This window comes from Echiichthys vipera (genome assembly GCF_963691815.1).
Source record: "Echiichthys vipera genome assembly, chromosome: 14".
Taxonomy (NCBI): Eukaryota; Metazoa; Chordata; class Actinopteri; order Perciformes; family Trachinidae; genus Echiichthys; species Echiichthys vipera.
Genome location: NC_139839.1, coordinates 23,599,040 through 23,622,392, shown reverse-complemented (window position 1 = coordinate 23,622,392; position 23,353 = coordinate 23,599,040). Strand labels below are relative to the sequence as shown.

The 23,353-nt window shown below is 41.7% G+C and overlaps 1 protein-coding gene across 1 annotated transcript; it reads left to right on the top strand.

Annotated features, from left to right (window-relative positions):
* The first annotated feature begins 1,869 nt into the window (after positions 1-1,869).
* cUnh21orf91 (chromosome Un C21orf91 homolog) lies at positions 1,870-21,997 on the top strand. Its single transcript, XM_083926384.1, has 5 exons — positions 1,870-1,964; positions 4,822-4,955; positions 16,784-17,284; positions 18,197-18,259; positions 19,573-21,997. The coding sequence occupies exons 2-5, from the start codon at positions 4,829-4,831 to the stop codon at positions 19,743-19,745; spliced, it is 864 nt and encodes a 287-aa protein (XP_083782510.1). The 5' UTR covers positions 1,870-1,964; positions 4,822-4,828; the 3' UTR covers positions 19,746-21,997.
* The last annotated feature ends 1,356 nt before the right edge of the window (positions 21,998-23,353 follow it).

Sequence of the window (23,353 nt, the reverse complement as noted above, 5' to 3'; positions counted from 1 at the left end):
GCCTTCAGGAGCAGAGCCTTCAGGAGCAGAGCCTTCAGAAACAGAGCCTTCAGGAGCAGAGCCTTCAGGAGCAGAGCCTTCAGGAGCAGAGCCTTCAGGAGCAGAGCCTTCAGGAGGAGCAGAGCCTTCAGGAGCAGAGCCTTCAGGAGCAGAGCCTTCAGAAACAGAGCCTTCAGGAGCAGAGCCTTCAGCAGCAGAGCCTTCAGGAGGAGCAGAGCCTTCAGGAACAGAGCCTTCAGAAACAGAGCCTTCAGGAGCAGAGCCTTCAGCAGCAGAGCCTTCAGGAGGAGCAGAGCCTTCAGGAGGAGCAGAGCTTTCAGGAGCAGAGCCTTCAGGAGCAGAGCCTTCAGGAGCAGAGCCTTCAGGAGCAGAGCCTTCAGGAGGAGCAGAGCCTTCAGGAGCAGAGCCTTCAGGAGGAGCAGAGCCTTCAGGAGGAGCAGAGCTTTCAGGAGCAGAGCCTTCAGGAGCAGAGCCTTCAGGAGGAGCAGAGCTTTCAGGAGCAGAGCCTTCAGGAGCAGAGCCTTCAGGAGGAGCAGAGCCTTCAGGAGCAGAGCCTACAGGAGCAGAGCCTTCAGGAGGAGCAGAGCCTTCAGGAGCAGAGCGTTCAGGAGGAGCAGAGCTTTCAGGAGCAGAGCCTTCAGGAGCAGAGCCTTCAGGAAGAGCAGAGCCTTCAGGAGCAGAGCCTTCAGGAGGAGCAGAGCTTTCAGGAGCAGAGCCTTCAGGAGGAGCAGAGCCTTCAGGAGCAGAGCCTTCAGGAGCAGGGCCTTCACTTCCATGGAGTGAATTCTTGGCCTATATTGACTCTGGTTTTTGCCCGTCTCCGCTCACTCAGCTGCAGGGTCAAATAAGCAGCTGCAGGATTGGCAAATTCCATTTCACCCAGTGCCAGCCTACAGTAGCTGCACCCAACAACAGACAACCCTGGCAACCTGCAATGCCGGCCTCTACTGGCTGGTACAATGTAAACAGAACCTAACAGAAAGTCATTATCAAACCCTTTAAAAAATGTTTTTAAATATTAATTCAGACTAAGTATATTTTTTATGGAAAAGCAAAAATTACATTCTGTACCCCTTAAAACACCCGGTGGGTGTGTTATTCTTTTAAAAATATAGCTTTTAATGAAGATTCTACATATAAATCCTTTAATGTTGAACATATTTTAAAATATTACCATAATGTAGATCATTTATATTTTTTTTATCTGGGCCCCCCTAAAAGTAGTGGCACGTGCCTAAAGTGACCACCTGTGCGTAGATCCGGACCTGCATCAATCAGCCAAACAACTATAAAGAGTGTCCGTTAAGTAAGTTATTCCCAAATAATAATGGCTCAAATAACTTCTAAAGCTATTAATAGCTGTTCCTAACGTTTTTTTTTGCGGGAATTTCCCACGTGTGACTTCATGTAAAGGAGAATAGAAACAGAGTACGTCGATGATGTAATCTGAAATACAGGAATACGCAGTATTCAACGAGGGAAAATGCTTTACTATCATTATTTTCTATTTATTTCTTAGTAAAGTTATACAAAGTCAGTTAACCTACATACAGTAGTTCTGCCAACAAACCCTCTTTCTGATGTGGAAATGTTTTGATGACGCCAGGGAGACTTACCTTGATTCAAACGCGGGGGGGTGTTCACGACTAGTGCTGTCAGAGGCGGCTTTTGCAATGTAACAAATCGATTTGCAAGACGCAATTATGTTTTTTTACATGTAAGGAAAACGAATTCATGCTGTTTGTGTTTTAACTAGGGGCAAAGTCGTCGGTAATCAAAGTACAGATGGATGCCCCCCCCTCGAATAAACTAGTGGGTCATTCCGCTGAGAGGGGAGAGAGGTTCCTATCGTCTCTGGATTTGCCGTGACGCGCTGATGTTTGTGAGCTCACTGTTGTGGCAAAGGAGAACCGAGGGGTCCGCACAACGGGGGTAGTTGTCTACGGAAACTCTTCGAAATAACGGTGAGTTTCTCAAAAGTGGTGTCTTGAAATGCTGGCGGCGCGTTCGTGCTGTTGGACAGCTCGCAGTTCAACGGCGCCAGATAACGGTCACGAATCAGCCAGAGCAGAGGAACGTTACTCTGGAGGATGTGAGCGCGCTGCTAGCTTCACTTCTTGTTAGCAAGCATTTGTTTAACGGTCTGTATACAGACACTCGGGTTATTGCAATCTGCCCCGAGCCGAGCTATAGTCACACAGGCATTAAAGCATTTCAACTGCTGAGCCGGAGACAAATACGTTCTGGCCACGGTTAACTGTGTGTGAATCTAACCGAGTGAAAAGTTCAGATGAAATCCGAGCTCCTTACTGCTGTTACGGGCGAACGTTATTCTTCTGGAACACCGTTGTATGTCCACAAGCTGGCTGAGTCCGGGCAGCATCATAGCGTCCTGACATGGGTTTCTTTGATTTTGAGCACTGAAAACTCGCAGGTACGGTTAATATAAACCCCGTGTACACTTGAAGAAGTCTGTCCAATGTTGTGTAGCTGTGCTGCCTCACACTTCAAGGGTTTCATGTTCACATAAACAGCTGCAGTCTAGCTCTCAATATGACTCAGAACTGAAGCTCATGACCTGTAGCATCCTTAACTGTTATTATTATTATTTGTGGCAAGTCCCTAGACCAGGGTGTTTTTGTTTTTGAAACCTACCGTAGTTGCACATAAACAATGTCTTTGTTTAAATGTGCTTTTCATTTTGTGGCTAAGCTTTGTCCTCAGTTGGAGGTCAGCAGCCTTGGATGCCCTTATTAGTTAAAGTTGAGTTTTCAAGAGGACCATTAAACTTACTAGAGTCCCTAGTTTCTCAGATGTAATTAAATGAATTCTGACTACAGTTCTGTACAATTCAGTTCAATTCAATTTTATTTACAGTGCCAAATCATAACAAAAGTTATCTCAGGACACTTTACAGAGTAGGTATAGACCACACTCTATGACTTATTTATGATTTACATAGACCCAACAATTCCCCCGTAGAGTACGGTGGCAACGAAAACCTTCCCTATAACAGACAGGAACGTCAGACAGACCCAGCTATGTGGAGGACGGACATCTGTCTGCACCGGTTGGGGAGGAAGAAAAGGAGAGAGAAAAGACTGACAGATGGACAGAGAGTGACAAAGACCATAGGTACACTTACCATTACAGGCTAACGTTATTCTTCTGGAACACCGTTGAATGTCCACAGTGTAATGCTGGCTGGGTCCGGGCAGCATCATAGCGTCCTGACATGACCATAGGTACAGCTTTGGATATTCTGATTTGGGGTTACACAAATCAATGATACAGACACTGCTAGGGTACACTGACACTAATATTACTAAAGGTTTTGTAGGGAATGCTACTCTAGTGTACATGTTTATTTTTTTTATCTAAGCTTATGGTCCTTCTGCTTTCTGACAGTTCAAGCTGTTAAGGATGTTACGCAGCCAACCAAATGTCTTTCCCAGGTAGTTTTGGATATGTGCTAGTCTTGGGCTCTGGGTAGTTCACATACTGTAAACCCAGAATGAAGATACTTACCAATTATAAATGTGAGTCCCATCTTACAATGCATCTTCTGTTCCCATTGAGATAACGGTTATTTTAAGATATGACTGCTAATGTTTGGATTGTTGTTTGCTGTGATGTATGGAAGTCAATCTGTCATTGGATATTTAAAGTTAAAAATCCATTGAATTTCTAGCACTGAATAATTTATGCATTGAAATGATGTATCTGAACGTTCTGAACTCTTTCTTTTTCACTGTTAGCAAATTCAATGTAGAAGAATTCAACGTTAAAAAATTGAATCGTAAAAAATGTAATGTTAAAAATTTCAATGTCAGAATTTTCAATAGACCAAATTCATATATAAAATGTATACAATTCAATGTTAAAGAATACAATGTTAAGATATCCAAGGTTAAAAAAATCAACTTTAAAAATTCAAGGCAAAAAAAAAATTCAATGGCGGATTTCAAAATGCAAAAACAATGTATGCAATTTTTGTGAAAGTGACGAGAGAGGCCGAGCACAGCTTCCGCTGCTAGTGTGGGTATAACGTTCCCACTGATGACAGTAACAGACAGTCTGCTGCTGGAGGCAGAGTTCACTTTGACTGACTCTGACCTTAAACTTCCCTTTGAATCAGAAACTAACCAGTGTAGCATGAAAGCATGGTGGATCATATGTTATTGGGTTTATATAGCCATATTATGTGATGGAATTAGGCCAGCCACAATTTTCTTATTTTGAATTTTTAACATTGAATTGTATACATTTTATTTTGCATCAGAATTGGGTATACTGAATTTTAACATTGAATTTATTACCGTTGGATTCTTTAACGTTGAATTTGTGAACATTGAAAAATACAGTTACATTCAGAGTCAAAACATTTAGATGCATCATTTCAATGCATAAATGTTCGGTGCTAGAAGTTCAATGGCATATTCAATTTCAAAATCTTATGACACAGATTTACTCCAATAGAGATCATTGTGTTTAACACCACAGGATCCAATAACATGTTGGCCCATGTGTTATAACAGAGAGACTGTCCTGTTCAGCTGTGTCAGCAATTAGCTGTACCATTTTATCCGTTTGTGTGGCCATTTGTTGATGATATCACTGATGAAAAACATGCAAATAAGATCACTGCCTCTCTTACTGTATTCTCTACCAAAAAAATGTGAACACCCCCCCCACCCCCACCCCCAACTGGCATTTTGAATGTTTATTAGAAAATGTGACCTAATTAGCAAGATAGCATGTGGTTTTGCCAGCTCCTGGTATCCAGTCATGTGCTCTCTTTCACTGTTTTTTTTTTTCCAGGAGCACAATGGATGAAGAGGAGCAGTTTGTGAATATTGATCTGAATGATGATAATATCTGCAGTGTCTGCAAGCTAGAGACAGAAACGGGGACCATGTCTTTCTGCCATGTCTGCTTTGAACTCAGCATTGAAGGTAAGGAATGGGATTGGGTGGGACTATTGCTTGTTTGCGTACTAAAGTGAAGGGCAAACAAAGTGATGTTGAAGGCCTCTTCACATACAGCTAACATAAATTTGTCTCCCACCCATACAAAACCACTGAAACCGAATCAAGACGCTGTAGTACACATGCCAGGCCTATATGTGGTGCTGTAACTGGCCACAGAAATACACCGACAGCGGAGAAGAAGAGACCGAAATGTGTTGTACCAACAGCAGCAACTTTCTCGCAAAATCTGACGACTTTTCAAATCTTCATCTCATTTTAGAGGCAAATCTAGCGACTGTTTCTGGTGTTTTTTTTTGTTTGGTGTTTATTGGAGACTTTTGTGGTTATTATCCTTAACGAGCAGCGGGTGCTGACTACAGCTCCTTCCCCTGTCCCGAAGCACTCATGGCAGTCACTTTCTCACTAGATTTAGCAACTTTTTCAGACCTTCGTAGAAACTTTATTTAGAAAAAGCAACTAGAAACAATTTTAGCGACCATCAGCACTTATTCAGACCATCAGGGAAAAAGGAAAAAGAAATATATCTTCGGCCTAAATAATTCCCATGCATGCAGCTCAGAGTAACCCAACTCTATGGCTGCGGAGGTCCATCTCTTCCCCCTATCTCCCTTACGCAGCAGCGCTGTGCAGACACTATTACCGTTGGTATGTGACACCGCGGGGTAAGAGGTAGAAGGCTACAGGGTCGAGAGTTTGGGAGATGACGTAATCGTTTAACAAAGTATGTGGCTTCACTGTCCAGACGACAACGCAAGGGGGGCATTTTCAGATCTACCCACTCTGGGACCCGGTTTCAGAAGATACCGTTTTCAGGCATACAAAACCCGCCTCCGTGTGGATGGTTGGCCAAAACGGTACAAAAGTTGTGCAGTTACAGGAAAACGCGTCCCTCAGTACTAGCTGTTTCAAAGCAGCCTGCAGGTTAAAGTATGCAATCCTTAAAGAATTTAAAAGTTATCTTGTTATTTTTAACGACAGCGAGACCTCTCCATACCTTTCTCCTGAACACACTTCAAAAAATCCGGGCCACAGTGCGATTGCTTAATACGTCATCACCCCTCAGAGTTTCCGTTTTCTCCAACTGTTTTTATATGATTTCATCTGACCAAATCTGCAGCTTCAGATCACCATTCGGAAGCATATTTTTAAATGTCCATCGCGGTAAACAGTCGTATAAAAATAGTCCCCAGGACCGCCGCCATGCATGTGTGCATGCTCATGCCTGTCTGCATGCTCATGCCTGTACATGTGCAATTGAGCCGTGCTGAAGCCCACCTCTCTCAACCGGGCCGCTGACGGGAAGTACACGGCGCTTAAGCCTGTGAATCATGCTTGGGCACAGTACGGATGGTAAGTGTGAGTAGACCCTAAGGTATATGAAGGGGTAATGGGCTTGTAGGAGATATATTATGAAGGGGTAATGGGCCTGTAGGACCAAAGCCCTCCCTAAAGCAGGCCACTGTGATTCTCCTGTTTGATCTGCCACTCTAACTCAAGAGCATGCGTTTGAAGTTTTTTTTCATCTCTTAATTAATGAGTGGCCTATTTGAAGAAGAATGAGAAATGAAAAGGGATTAGATATGCCTCTCATTTGGCACTCGTCTCATAGATCCACAAAGACTCTTTTCAACTGTGTGTGTGTGTGTGATCTCTGCACAGTATGATTGTGTACCACACAAAACAGTGCAGTATAGCTGACTAAGAGCTCTCAGAATGGTATATCATTCTATTGACAGCGGGGGAAAATGCATATGCGTGAATGATTTATAGGTCTATTCTGTTATGGTATAAGGGAACTGAGTCTGGGGCTGCTGATTAATCGCTCCAATTCTTTTATGCAGTAAAAGAGTCTTCAGCCACAGTCTCATACAAGCATTGTTAGAACAGTACCTGACTTAAAGTTGTGTTAGTGTGTGCTTGCAAGCTCATTAATCCTCATTTAGCAAAAAAGTAATTTAAAAATGGCAGAAATATGCAGCCTGGGCTTGTCTGGATGTCCAATACATACAATAATGTCAAAAGCCTAAATAAATCTGATGATATCAGACTTTCTACTTATTGAAAACCAACAGTCTTAGTAGATGTTTGATTTGTAGCACATAGTGAGTAAGTAAAGTTTATTTATTAAGCGCTTTTCACAGGCAAAAGTCACCAAGTGCTTTACAAGGGCATACAACAACATACAGGGCAGTAAAACTCAATACATCAGGAAAAAGACAATTAAGACCTAGACGTCTAGTTGACCTGCTGCATACAGGCCAACTAAATGCCTGTCTAAACAGATATGTCTTTATCTGATTTTTAAAACAATCCACAGAGACCCCAGGGTGCAGGCAGAGCGTTCCATAATTTAGGTGCTACAGATTCAAAAGCGCAATCAACCCTGGGTTTTAAGGTGGGTGCATGGGAGAGACAGTAAATTTAACATATTTGATCTGAGAGAGTGAGCTGAGGAACATGGGTGAAGTAGCTCACATATGCAGGAGCCAGATCATGCAATGCTCTGTGAGTAAGCGTGAGAATCTTAGACTGGATCCTGTATGCATCACAGAGCCAGTGAAGAGATTTGAGAACGGGGTAAATGTGAGACCTTCTGTTTGTCCTAGTGACTAGCCTTGTCTGAAGACGGCCTAAAGCGGACACTAAGTGAGGAGTAAAGTGCATCACAGTAGTCGATACGAGATGAGATGTATAAGGCATGTATAAGCATCTCAAGTTCAACATTTGAAACTACTGATCTCAGTTTACTGATATTTCTAAAATGGAAAAAGCAAGTTCTCGTCAGCTGCTTAACATGGATGTCAAATTACGATGATTGAGCGAATATTACCCCTAAACTACGCAAGTGGGGGTGGACAGCCGAGTACTACTTAGTTTAATTTGTTTACATGTTTCTCCCCAGATGGATGCTGTGTATACTGTTGAATGTTTGAAAACTAAATATGGTTTAAGGGTTGCCTTTTATACTTTTCCTTTGTAGCACACTAGCATCCTATTTGGATGTTATGGGTTACTGAATGTCTTTAAAGGGATAACCCGACATTTGACGAATATGTTTATTTATCTATCGACATTCCACAGGACAGGGGTTGCTTGTCTGACTCAGTTTGGTTGTCCTTGTTTGCTTCATTTTAATGTTTCAGCGAGCACGCTCTGTTCAGGTAGGAAAAAGTCAACTGTGTGTCCCCTATGCTTTGCATTGTTTAGACAAAACTGAGGCACCCTAGGTACTGGTTGTGTCACACCATTGTGTGCTTCTAGGGCTACAGGTTTAGATGGAGCCTGTGTGTGGCAATAAGGTGGCTGTTATGCAACTATTGGGTATGGGGGAGAAGAGGGTTTGCAGACAAGCACGTGTTTCTGATGCAGCTGAGCATTTCATGGGTGGGAGGGGAGCTTGCCAGTCTGCATGTGGCTACTTTAGGCATGGCTGATGGCAAGGCTGTGAGCCTGCTGACTGCTCGTGGAGACTTAATGGCCACGCCAACCTTTTGCTTTCGTGCTATCCTGCAGAAGAAGGAGAAAATAACAAGTCCACACAGGCAGATAGTGTAAAAAAGAAAGAAAATGGTCTCCAGCTCTCCTTTCACACACTAACACACCCTACCAGTCCCATTCTGTTCTAAGCCATATCGTACTATATCAAGGGTGCATTGCTGCTGTTGAATATTCATTGCCTTCTTGATATATGCTGGTTTTGAATATTTAGTAGAAGCAATATATGCAGAATTGCTTATTTTTTATAAAGAATATACCAAGAGTATATTGCGATGTACAAATCATGGCTCTACATAAAGGCCCTCTATATTTACGGGTCTCCACATGAACTGAGTTTGAACAACGTTATCAAGTAAATTTATTACAGTTATTTAGGAAAACGTTCATCTCCCTAAAGAATGTCTACAATGCTCTATTTCTTCATTGATAGGTGTACAAAAAGAAGTGCCTTCTAGAGGACGCACACAGTTAGAATTGTAGGCTTGCTGAAAATACTTGAGAAACATTTGTTCCAGGTGTAAAGGTATAAATATATTCCCACTTTTAAACCTATTGGTACTGTGTCAATGAGCCATCACATGATTGTCAAAAAGGTTTGTTTAATGTAAAGGTAAACAAAGGGTTGTGGGACATGCTGCATACTGTACTTCTTGAAGTCATTTCCACCCACAAACCACCCTAAGCTCTGCTTGGAGGATTGCATTTCATGGGGGTGCTCAGACCTGTCTGTTTAAACGTCGGCTGCAGATAAACACAGTATTCACCGTTGTAAGTGAGGCAGTACAGTACATCAACTTAAACACAAACAAGATCCACTAATAAGAAAACAATTTGCCATTTTCAGAATCCAATGGATTATGTATGGGCTTGGAGACATGTGCTTATGTTGAGTTATTTATCAGCAAAGCCACAGCCCACTGTACCACTAGGTGCAGAAGTATACTGTATGTGAAGGCTGTTTGTGGTAAAACGTCTAGCACAGTTCGATGCAGGATGAATATTCAGGAAGTGCAGCCTTTGTTGTAGCTCTAAGTGGTTGTTTCCCGAGGAAACCGCTTTGGCCTATGTGTGCTGGTTCCATCAGAGAATACCGAATAGAAGTTGTGTCTATTTATATATCGCTGAACCTCTGCCTAACCGGGCTTTTCTTACTCTCAGACCTTTATTTTCTTTTTTTCCTTACTGCACCATCTGAGCTGTATACTACACATGGTTACACAGCCTTGAGCGTCAACACAGTACAGCAGAGAGCAATCAAGAGCCAGTTCAGCCAGTCTCTAGTCATTGCTAATCTTCCGTGGGAGTCATGCTGCTGTTTCAAGCTAATGGAATTTGTGTATTTCAGAGGAATTTTCATAATCATGGCTTCTTTATTACTGCTTCGGGTAACCTGACACCAAACCCAACCTCTATAATGCCTGTGATGCCAAAGATGATAAGACAGTGGCACTGTAAGGTAGCCAAGAAAGCCAGACCGTCCATTCATCCAGCCAAGGCTTGCAGGTACCGTAGTAGTTCAGTAATCATCACAATATGCACAATATTTATGCATTTTTTATTGATTGTCAGATAGGTCGTTCAAATTAGAGTAGGTAGTTAGTTTGCAACCATATATTACAATACCTGATATAAAAGTCATATTAATGTAATATTTGAGTGAAGCATTCACACCACAAAAAGTAACATATCCACTTTATTAGGTGCACTTGTCCAACTGCTCGTTAATGCAAATTTCTAATCAGCCAATCACATGGCAGCAACTCATGCTCGTGCATTTAGGCATGTAGACATGGTGAAGAGGATGTGCTGCAGTTCAAAGAGAGCATCAGAACGGAGAAAAAGGTGATGAAGTGACTTTGAACGTGGCATGGTTGTTGGTGCCAGACGGGCCGCTCTGAGTATTTCACAAACTGATGATCTACTGGGATTTTCACGCACAACCATCTCTAGGGTTTACAGAGAATGGTCCCAAAAAGAGGAAAGATCCAGTAAGCAGCAGTTCTGTGGGCGCAAATGCCTTGTTTTAGCCAGAGGTCAGAGGAGAACGGCCAGACTGGTTGGAGCTGATAGAAAGGCAACAGTAACTCAAATATCCACTGGTTCCAACAGAGGAATGCAGGAGAGCATCTGTGAACACACACCACCAGCTACATTCTAGCAGAGAGGGAACAGCAGCAGAAGACCACACTGACACACTATTAAGCACCAGGTGCACCTGATAAACTGGCCGGTGAGTGTATACTCATCAGTTTTGACTGTTAGGATCTGATTTCTCAGTGTAGCATAATTCAAGACAGAAAGGTCTCTTTGAACTGGCCTTATTGGATGTGACGAGCTGTGCAGTGTAAACACCTGAGAGATCCTACACTGAGCATTGTGACCTTCAGCCTCCCACAGTCTTTTGGTCTTCTCTGGCTCCTTGTCAGACAAGATGTGCGCTGAGCTGCCAGGTTGAGCTAAGGCCCAGCACCTTTAATCCTTTATCTGCTTACATAATTCAAACTGATTTTTTTTTCAGAGGCCTGGTAGCGTTACCAGCTGGGTATGGAGTGAGAAAAATTCCAACAGGGAGAGGCTGGAATGATGTAGTTAGTGCTGATTCTAGTTGCTGCTCTACAGGAGCTATTGTAGCTGCTATAAACAGCTCTTTCATTGTGGGTGAACTCTTCACCCTTGGATGTAGAGAGGCCTAATTATGTTGCTGCCTGTGGTATTTGTATGTTTTAACACAGTTGGGATCCAGAGATTTTCTGAACCTACTGCATGCCCCCGCTTATATACAGTGGGTAAAGAAAGTATTCAGACCCCCTTAAATTAACTGTACATTATGCTGTATGTATAATGGGCTTGAATCATTGGTTTGAATAAACAGCCTCTTTTTCAAAGTATATTCTCTTCATTAGTCCCAGTTGATTTTTTTTTAAATTCTCATATTTGTGAAGCTTCAAACCAACTCATCACATGATCTAAACCACTGAATGTGAGCAGCTACTACTAAAGATATCTTCTGACACTTTGGAGTGAGGATGTAAATGTCAGCCACAGCAAAGGTAACCATTTCTCAGTTACACTAAAATTTACCAAAGGTTTAATGGTATCTACCCTGCAGGACACACAAGGTAAGGACAGGGTAGCCTTAATGAATAAGCAAGTTATGTTTCTGGTTTAATGTGTGGCAGACGAAAACAAGCAGTGGACAAATGCAACTGGCAGTAGATTGTGACTTCTTATACTGGGTATTTTTTTTCCACATTAATATACCAGCCTGGAACTCTTAAACAAGGTCACGACAGTTTTCTAACTTGTGAATGTTTACTCACAACAATGTCTTCATAACTTAAATATGACTTTAAGAAAATACAGCTTACATCACCTCATCATCTACCTAAATATTATAATAATAATAATTGTCACTGACTGTACTGAACACAGTTAAACACAGAATCTGAAGTAGCTGCCAGTTGGGCTTTACCAGAGCACAAGTTCATGATGTGCCAAGAGCACTAAAACTCTTCCATTTCTATTGAAACACTGAATACATCATTTTGTTCCCAATAGTGGCTGGGATGTTTTACTTACAATCCATAAAAAATGATTGCCATTGTAAGTACCGGTATTAATAATGACATGAAAGGATTAGCTTGATTTATTATAATTACATTTTTAGATCAATTATATCTTTCATTATATTAATATGTCTACTAATTTAGTACATCAGATGAGACACTGGGGGCGCCTGCTCCACCACTGAGCTACCAGGCGCGCCATAAAGAGGTTGAAAGGCCTCGCCGCAGCAACCTGGGTTCGGCTCCAACCTGAAGCCCTTTGCTGCATGTCACCCCTGCTCTCTCGCCCCCTTTTCCTGACGATCTTCAGCCATACTATCATAAAGGCAAAGACCCCAAAAAACTATCAATGAAAAAAGAGACCCTGGGAAATCAGCGCATATTAATAGAAAGCTCTGTAGCTACAGTATTTATATGAAACATCAAATATACACATCAAAGATCAGTTGGTTAGAATTTTCATATACTGTGTGTGGTGTTTAAGGATTACTAATGGCTCATTCCAAACCACGTTTGATATTTTATGACTACGTGTCAAATTGAGTATGAGTGTGAGAAATGACTACACATTTACAGTATGTGGGGCCTGTGTCTCTTTCTCCAACCAAATTACATTCAGCTTCACCCAAAGCTGACTTTTAAGTTTTCTGTGTAAATTGTGAAAGTCATATATGAGCGGATTGATGGATGTCCATACTATTCCTGTTTTGGTTACTGTCACATGTAACTTTGTGTTTATTAGCAATACAAGTCTGCCGTTCAGTCAACTCTGTGCTGTTCATCTGAAAATCACTATGTTGACAGAAATAAGTTGCTATACGTGTGAGGGGCAGCGTCTCATAACTGTTGGCTCGGTAATGTTCAGGTGCCTTCCAGGCTGAAGCAGGTGGAATAGCTATTGTTTCAGTTTGATGTGTGGTTTCTTGCAACTGTGTAATGTTAGCGGCCTGTACTGTTGGGGAAAGTCTGTGTGGTGGTTAACAGGTGAATTAAGTTCATGTGAGCACTGTGTTGGTGTCCAAGTTGGCCTATGCAGCTGCTGACAACACATTCTTGTAAACTGTACTATGCAGCTGTGTTTGACTCCTTCCCAACGATGACCTCTGTCCCACATATCCCAATACCCGCTCTCAACCATTCGTCTCCTCTTAAGTGTGTCAAGGCTTGAGCGTCCTTGCTCAGCTCAGAGCAAAACCGTAACCAGGCAGGACAGAATGCGTCTGTATAAAACGTGCATAAAGGTTACAATCCTATGCATTGGAAATTAAGGGAGAGATCTCTGGGGCAACCACAAGACCAAGTCTGCAGAGTGGAAGTCTGAGTTTAATCAGGGTAAAACCAAAGCCACTAAATAGAGAGCAGGACTAGATCAAACAGAAGGATGTTATCTTTCTCTGCAGCCTGAGGATTATTTTACCATCGCATTGGGAGCGATCCCATGGTTACGTTGGATAATTCTCGATAGTAAAGTAACAGGCATCATTCTTCCTCTTAGTTTTGGTGCTGCTCCACCAGCTTCTAATCTTTTTTTCGTCGTACCAAAATGTTTGGTTTCAGTACACATGTAATATAACCTTCAATACATTTGTATATAAAACATATTTACATGCAACTTGTAATCATAGTTATTGTTTTCTTTTTTACATCAGGAGTTGTATTTCTTGTTTTAAAACCCTGGACCGCTTGATTTCTGATTTGATGCACTGCTGCTCTCCTGATTCCAGTGGTGTGTAATTATTTATATTTGCTTTCTGGAAAAACTGATTAACATTTGAAAACTTTGAATAAGACTGTTTATATTTTACATCAGACAGAAGCATGTGTCTGTGTCTCTGTGAGTCGTTTCACTGAATGACTAACCTTGGCTCATTCCTTACAAGAGAGCAGGAAAAAAACAGGCTGTGGGTCGTCACTGTTGTTGTGCTTAATGTCCCTAGCTGTCACGGCTGAACAATGTCGATTCACCTCCTGTGAATAGACTGTGTGTGTGTGCCTGTGCTCATGTGTGCAGCCATGAAAGACAGTAGTGCTAAGCTGCTTAGCTGGAGTGAGGTCTTTGGCTAGTGGTGCGCTGGCCTGGTTGTGCGCCAATGATTTTTCTGCTAGGCAAGTGGTAGTCAGGGTGTTTTTGTGGTAGTCCACAAGACCAACACTGATCGGATTATAACATGGCTGCTTGATAGACCGAGAGCTGCTGCAGTTATTAGTAAAGCACCTGGAGGCAGTATTCTCACACATACCTTCTAGTTCCCTTAGAAGCGCATAATCTGATATAGTATTATTAGGGAATATCATTTGAAGATTGCTGTTTTGTTTTCACATCACAGTATTTGTGTAGATGCATGTAAATAGTCAGTGTATAACTGGATCTATATAATTTCCCTTGAAACTATTATGTTCACTTTATTTGTCTCAACAAAAACAATACCACCATCGGCTGGTCCCGACCACCAAACGGCGGGGGTACCGACCACCGACAGACTAGTCCGTAGGCCTACCACTAGTCTGTAAACAGACTGGACAGACCACTGAATTGGCTACAACCACCCCTCCATACTGCCCTAGCCTGCCATTGTGGTTATGGTCTAAATGATCTTCCTATGTATTGAAGCATGTAAGATATGCTGACTGTCCCACTTTCCCGATACCAGAATTTGAAGCTTTATACAATACTAGCATAAAAAACGATATTCAATACCACAGCAACTACAAAGAAAGTCCTTGGCACACAAAATGGGATCATTTCTTTCCCATTTTCACTTTTATATTTAACAACCTGTGCACAGTGCTGGTTCAGAAAAAAAGTCACTGAACACATACCAAAACACAGAATTGATTTTCTGCCCTGTTGTTTCATCTGTGCAGCCTTGGGTTGAAAATCTGATTGTAGACCTGCGTTTTTGTATAGCTTCGGCACTTAAAATACTAACAAATGTGGATATTGTATCATTTTGAAACGTGTGGTATTAAAAAGCATTGAGGTATCAATACTCCAGTCTATTTGCTTTCATCCTGCAGGCATACAGCAAGCTTTCAAAAGACATGAAAGGTAATGGCACAAGAGATACAAGACAATTGTCCTTTCAACAAATTGGTGCTTAAAGATTTTTTTCTTCATTCCTTCTGTCAACATACTGTGTTTTAAAAGATTGGCATACACTTGAAAGAGTAACACTTCAGTCAGCATATATAATGTCTGCTCTTCACACAACATTAGCAAGTCTGCTAGTGTGATGCTTAAAGGAAGTAGTGCTTTTTGTAACCACTGCTGTTCCCTCCAACCTGCCGAAGTCAATTGCAGTTCTGTTCTGTTTTCTTACCAACCAGTTAGACAAGTTCCTTTCCTACAGCCAGTCTTGAAATAAAGTTTTTTTTAGTTGGCACACACATTCACAAGACTTAAATGCTTTTGTTTTATTCATATTTTGGCCTGAATAAGTCAAAAAAATAATCGCGCAAAGTATTGTTTGTTTTCATTAAATTGCTAGTCGAAATCTTAGAGGCTGCAACAAAGATCTCATTTATTCCTTTGGCGCTTTCTTGTCGGACCGGTCAGCAACAGGTTGTCAGTTATTGACCCTATTGGAACAGGCTGTCACAACCCTGTGCACAAGTGTGTGTGTGTGTGGTCCTACAGACTAAACCTGAGGTATCTGTGTATGTTTGTACCTTTTGTAATGTGGTGGTAATGTCCTGTGGTTTCCTGTGCTCATCTGTCTGCTGGTGAAGCGCTGAGAGACATGCAAGGTAAAGCTACCCAACCCGAGCTCTTAAATCTATATGGACAACAGCGACTAATCTCCTCACCTCGGGCTCCAACACGTACGTCTGTGTGCTGAGAAATGCAGGCTGCGAGAAGAAGGCCATCTCCGCCACATCTGCTATCTCTTACACACACACACACACACACACACACACACACACACACACACACACACACACACACACACACACACACACACACACACACACACACACACAGTTTTTGTTCTCTTTCACCTTCAGCTTCCCTTTGTTTATCAAGCTCTGGCCCATTTTCCTGAGAGGTTATTTTACTTTTGGTACACTTACTACGTTGCTAAAATGGTTACAATGTGACCTGTTTTGACTGGAGCCAGGAAGCATACATTTTTTCCCCCATAGAATATCAGCCCACGCTTCCTATTCGATGAGAGATTGTTTTGTGTCTGGGGTCCAGGTTGAAACTGGCTCATATGGATACTTTGGTGTTGGGTATGTTTTCACACACCATCATTAATGAGACTGTGTTTTGTCTTTCTTGTTTGACAAATACAGGTATATTGAAATTCACGTGCCACCTTCTATTGCCCAGTAAAAACAAAATCCAAATATGCTTCATATTTTGCATGAGGCTGGGTTAATCTATTACCCTGCTATCTTAACGCTCTCCTGGCTAATCCACTGCATACTAAGCAGCTTTCACAGAGAGATCGTGGTAGGTCAACCTGACAGTTTTAGCTTGCTTTCATACTGGTTTACTTTTATTTGCGGTGGTGTGTTCAATGGGTTATTTCTTGTAAACTATTTAATATATTAATATAGATTTTATATATTATATATTTAATATATTTTTTTATTGTTTAGGAGCTCTGCATCTTGGAGTTCACTATATTTTTGCACTCATAACATTGACAATTTAGTGTGTGAGGCTGTACCATTGTTGAATTGTACCTGTTGACTCATTACTTTATGTCTGTGTGAATGCAGGCGTCTCCTCTGCTACCCTGTTGCACTCAAAGTCCTTGCGTGGCCACAGAGACTGTTTTGAGAAATGCCACCTCATCGCCAACCAGAAGCTGTCACGTTCCAAGGTCTCCCGAAGTGCCTACGAGGGCATGAAGCTGGCCTTGAGCCAGAAGCTGAGCCGCATCATCCAGTATGCCCAGAACAAAGACTCTGTCTCCTCCAACGGCCCCAGCAGACGAGGGGCCAAGCTCCTTTGTTACAGCCAGCAGAGTGACCGCAAGCTGCTGCCCCAGTCGGATGCCCAAGTTCCACGCTACACGCCCTGCTGGGACACGGGCAAAGCAACAGGGCTGCCTGATTACACCATGGGGATGTTGGAGTGCCAAACAGTGGAGGAGCTGGGGCTGCTGCAGGAGTCACAATCTGATGTTTGGTCCAGTGAGGGCAGGAAAGGTCTGCACAGCCGGAAGCAGTTGTCAGGACAGACCCAGCGCAGACACCAAGGCCACAGCAGAGATGAATGTGAGCACATTTCATTTTGTTCTGTGTTTGAAGGTTGAATGATGTTGACAGTATGTCGACAGATGCACTCTCTGCCTCTTCTCTCCATCTTAGCTTCAACATTCAGTGTAATCTCTGCGATTTCTCAAACCTCTAAGCATGTATTAAGACAGCAGAGAAAACAGTTACACAAGAACAGAAAATATATTCTTTCTCTGTCTGTCCTTCAGCCTCCTCTTTCCTATGATCTCCAGAGAAAAGTTAATTTTCCTATAACCTCGAGATACAGCCTGCCCTTGGCTGTCTCATGTCTCTTGTCTCTCTCTAAAGCTGCTTAGGGCTACAGACTGCAGGAATGTGAGAGAGTGTTGTATAGGTCCCTCATGAACATTCTGTGCTTTTAATGATGACACACATTTCACATATATACAGTTGGTACTCAGCTCTTTGCATTTCTCTATAAGCTCCTCAACACTTTACCTGAATATCTTCATGATATTGCATATCTTCAATATGTTGAACCTGCTATTGAATAGGAAACTGTGATCACCTATACTGTGTTTCAGTGCAGCCAAATTCCCTGTATAGTTGTTCTTATTAACATATCAGTTTCTGTTTTTATTTTGAGACAATAGAACGGGAATGAAATCTGATTGTGGCTCATTAATACTATGTTGACCAGCACTCATTTCCAAGCTGTGGAAGCTGTGTCACACAAAATAAACCAGAACACATGTTAATGTCATCAGCTGTGCTGTGAGATCGGCTATATTGACATTTGAAATGAGGGATGGCAAGAAGATCATCAGTCATTTAACAACTTTAAACTGTATTATGAATGTGTCTGAAGAACAGACAATCTGCTTCTGTGAACATTTAGTATGACATTCAGTGCTTCTACACTCTCCAATGTCAACTGTTTTTTTCTTTTAGTGACTAAAATGAATGTGGACGAACTCCATCAGCTGAACGCCCAACTCCTTATGCAGATTCAGAGTACGTATTTTTTACTGGCATTCTGTGTTAAATTGAAATTCTGGTGTAAAATCATCCCAGGGTCTTTTTCAGCAATTTTTCTCATGTAACAACTATTAACAGAGAAATCCCTGAACAGTCGCTAACAGCTGAATGCAGCTAACAGTGATTAGCTCGGGGCAGCACGGTGAACACATTTAAATGGCTTTTTTAACCACTAATGCTGCTCATGACAACAGCAAACCTCTGCAGCAGCATGAGAAGAGTCCCTACACATTAACCAAAGCATCACTGGGCTCCTTCTTTTTTGGATTGACTTTGGTAATTGACTTGAATGGACTTCACTATGAGAGGAGCTGGTACAGGGGCCAGTAGGTAAATCTTTAAAACACTCTTTTAATAAACTCTGGGTTCACTAAGTACGTTGTTGGTGCTTTGTTTTCTGTGTAGGGACTCTTCTCATGCTGCTGCAGAGGTTTGCTGTTATTTTGAGCAGAATTAGTGGTTAAAAAAACAGTTTTAATGCGTTCATCGTGCTGCCCCGAGTTAATCAGTGTTAGCCACATTTGGCTGTTAGCGACCGATAGTCACTCTCCGGGATTTCTCCGTTTATAGTTGTTACACGAGAAAAATTGTCTCGATGGCTTATTTGATGAGTGTATTTGCCGATGTAGTGCTCGTTCATGCATACCGTGCCTGTCTGTCCACTCCATTCTTTATCAGTTAGGCCTGTTGGTTGCATTTTTACCTCACTATTGTCCTACCCACTAGACCATGGGAAGGCTGAGGCAGCAGGGCCATAATAGAACACCATTGTGAGCGTTTTGGCACATTCCTTTTTAAAGAAACACCTCAATCATCATGAAACATTCTTGATATTTTCATCTTCTATTTTGAGTGATGCCAATGTTGTCTCTGGCCAGTGTCAAGAGGGAAATGACATGAGTGAATGTGTCAGCAGTCAGTTCCACATATTTAATTACTGTACTCAGAACAGGTCAGTTATTTCTCCTAATATTATTTAGGAGCAAGGACTACGATTTTGTCTGATCTACATTACTATGTACTATAAGAGATGTCTTCATGTCCATACACTTATTTAGATTAGTGTTCCTCAGCTGCATACCTCTGCCATCTTTGACTTAAGATGTTAGTTAGATGGTTTGTTTTGTGGGGATATCTTTAGCAGATGTATTTTCTGACATGTTGTCTTTGCTCTCTGCTCCTTCAGTATTGGATTTTCTTTATCTCACTTGTTTATCTGTGTATAAGTTGATCTTGTGTGTGAATGAAGCAACTGACTCCCCTTTTGTTGCTCTTCTCTCTCTCCACAGAGGTCTTCGAGGAGCTGACTGTGGCTGTGCAGGAAAAAGACTCATTGGCGTCAGAGCTGCACGTGCGTCACATCGCCATTGAGCAGCTCTTTAAGAACTGTGCCAAGCTGCCCTGGCTGAACATTAGCAGGGCTGGGGTCAAGGCCAGCAGCAGCAGCGGCCCTGTGGAGTGAACTGCCAGGTGGGGCTCCTGTCTCCACTAGACAAAGACTCCGGTGCTGGCTGCAGCGAGGCTGAAAAAGCCTTCATGTATATTGAGTGACTTTTACGACACTCTGGCGACGTTGAGTTGTTTGAGCTGCTTTAGATCAGCATTAAGGGCTGGGTTGTCATGGCGTCCGTTCTCATGGTTGCAGTGATGATGCAAGGATTAAGGCTGGTTTGCAGTTTAAAACAAAGTGCTGGTCCGGCATGTGACCTGAATTCCACCCATCTCATGTAGCCAGGATGCATGCTAATAGCAGGTGGAACGGGGCTCAGAGTTCCTTGGCCCCCGTACACCATGAGGACATGTTCTTATTGGACATGAATATCTTTTAAGATGCATCTTAATACAGACTGAACAACAGTTAGTCTGCATAATTTTACAGAAACTATTGCAGTTGGTTTTATTTATCAAACACTTTTAAGTTTTTATTGTTTTTATTCTCTGTAGATACAAGGTTTTTTTTTGCCTTTTCATGTCATGTGGATATTCAAATATGGGTTTTAGTCCTGCTTACTGCATACTCCTGTATGTTTTCTGATGGTTCCCTATAGAGAGTTACAGTATTTTATAACATGACTTGATCCAGATTATCTGAATGATGTCTGTCATATTCATACCACCAGGCACTGCCAGCAATAGTGTTTGATTACTGCTCTAATGTGAAGCATGAACAAGGTTTTTGCTCATTCTCGCAGCTGCACACTGGCAATATAATTGCTTGAAACATGAGTTTTCCACTTGCCTTCAAACTGCCCTAATATGACTAGACAGTTTAGGAAAACTGTGGTGACCAGATAGACTCAATAGTAAAAAAAAAAAGTATCCCATTGAAATAAGGTCTAATGTGGAAAACGGGCATGACAACACCCAAAAGTACCCTAAAGCATCTCTGCAACAAAGGCAAATCTAAGTGTGAAAGTGAACAAGGCTATACCAGCTGTGCAGGTTTTTGTTTGTGAGGGCGATGACTATTTTGGGAGTGTCCATGAACGAATACTTTGTAACAGCTGGTTGGCAAGCAGCACACGGAAATATCAGTTAATATACCCGCTGTTTAAAGTGATAATTGTTTTGTTTTGAATCCAACTTTTGGGTTTATAGTAACTATTATTGCTGGTGAGGTTTACTTGATATTTAGTACAGAGCTGTCAAGCACAAGTCGTATGTATGGCTATACACTGAACGAGGGCTATCAGAAGAAGAAACTATCAAAAAAGAAATCCAGCTGCCAAACCAAAGTCTGCACTTGTTCGGACCACATGTGAACTCCAAGCATTTGACTTATATTCCATTAGCAGAGGAAGATGCAATACCAAACGGATTATAATGTTTGTGGTTTAGTGATTTACTTCTAGGCTCGGTTCACTGTGTGTAATAATGAACCACAGATTCTTTTTTTTCTCCAAAGGTTTTGATGTGGAAATGTATTGTTCTCCAGTATGTTTTATGGTTTGTTTTATTTATATTTTTCATTTTTCTTACATGTGCAGTGTTCATTCGTGTCGCCCTCTCTCCTGTATTTCTGTCACAGCAATACCAACGGGATAGTTTGATCTACTGTGCCTCTGGAGGTCCCTGATTTTTAGCAAAGGAGACAAAGAAAGAGGCAGGGGGTGGTGTTAACAGTCAGCGTATTAAGCCTGCAGTTTTGGTTTATTATTCAGGAACCCTATGCAAGAAAGAGACAAATAAATCAGAAGCCTTATTAAATAGAAAATATCTAAAAGAATATGAATTACCTGCGTTTTTCTTAGAGCTACTTGAGTACCATAATCTGGGAAAAGACGAGGTTTTATTCAGACTGATGTTTAGAGAAACTCAACATTGTCACCATCTTTTTTTGCTCTCTCTTTGTAAGAGATTAAATGTATTTGACCCCCTTTTAGGGTTTAGAGGTAAAGGTTTTAGCTCCATTTTAAACTAGTATCTCGGTTTTCTTTGGAAAGCTATTCGGTGTGCCCGAGTTGTTTGAGTGTGTTCAGATTACTGGTCCTCAATGCAAGTCATTCAATCTTCAGTTGTATGTTTTGAATTATGGATGCTGTGTCTTTTTGTATACTGTGGAAACGTGTCTGGGCCCCGAGTGCCTCTGCTCAGCAGGATTTGGTTGTCTCTAGCTTTCACTTTCTCTCATTTGTTCTCTAATGTCCAACAAGGCTGCATTTGTGTTGTGTGATGATTCTATTTATTGTCAGTGTTCATGGACCTTACACATGCTGTGGGATTTGTGCTTAAGTGACAGTTTGTATTTTTTTGTAAAATATTTCAATAAAATTATTTTTTACTATATACTGTTGTACGCTGGGATTTTCCTGTGGCCCCTGCTGCAAGGACTGTGTGATTTGACATTCACATTACTGTAGAGGAATGTGGCAGCTTCTACATGGCTTCTTCTCCACATATGGGGGGTTGACAAAAAATCCCAAACTGAAAAATCCAATAAAAAGAAACTGGCAGCGACTTCTGCTCAAAAATACTTGGTGAAAAACCAAGCTCAAACGCATTTTAATAAGTCTTTGTCAAAAGCTCCTACTGTAGACACCTTCAGTTCATTTAGGAATCTTTGTTTTTTTTAAAGATACAGTTTATTATTTGCAAGGAAATGTGACATTCTCCAGGCATCATATTACAGGATATAATTATTGCAATGTTATATACACAATTTGTCACTTACTCATCTCATCTCCAACGGCTTATCCGGGGTCGGGTCACAGGGGCAGCAGCTTTAGCAGGGGACCCCAAACTTCCCTTTCCTGGGCCACATTAACCAGCTCTAACTGGGGGATCCTGAGGCGTTCCCAGGCCAGTGTGGAGATCTAATCTCTACACCTAGTCCTGGGTCTTCCCCGAGGCCTCCTCCCAGCTGGACGTGCCTGGAACACTTCCCTAGGGAGGCGCCCAGGGGGCATCCTTACTAGATGCCCAAACCACAAATCTGCATATTTTAGACATAGTAGAATTGTTCATGTTCATTACTGGAAAAGGAACCTGTATAAATTGATATTATTGGTGTTATGCACAGCCATGTGTTACATTAATGCACAGCTTTACTATCCCTATTCCCTACACATGCATTTTTTGTACTTTATACTGTAAACATTTGTTTATTAGTCAATATTTTGCACACTGCTGCACAAAACCATACAGCTCTTCCACTTTGACAAAAACAGATATTTTCTATTGTAATTTTTTCTATTTTATATTATGTTTCTTGACTTTTGCACTCACACAAATTGGTTGTAAGTGCAAACCTACTTGGCAATAAAACTGTTTGTGGTTCTGATGCACACTTTAATCTAAGTGACAACAGAGGCAACACCAAACACAGCTGCAGTGCAGACATTAAATAATTTAAGACCCCCATCAGTTCATTATGACCCAGCTGTTGACCTGTTGGATTCAGAGATGGATTGCACAATAATTGCAGGACTGTTCACTGTGCATTGTGTGGTAGTTGGAGGTGGATGTTTGGTGCCCCCTTGTGTACGAAATGTCTTGAACTACAAATGAGCCTGTTGGTTGTAATGAGTGTGATTTCCAGGAAATATGCGCACACACTATGTTATGTGGGGA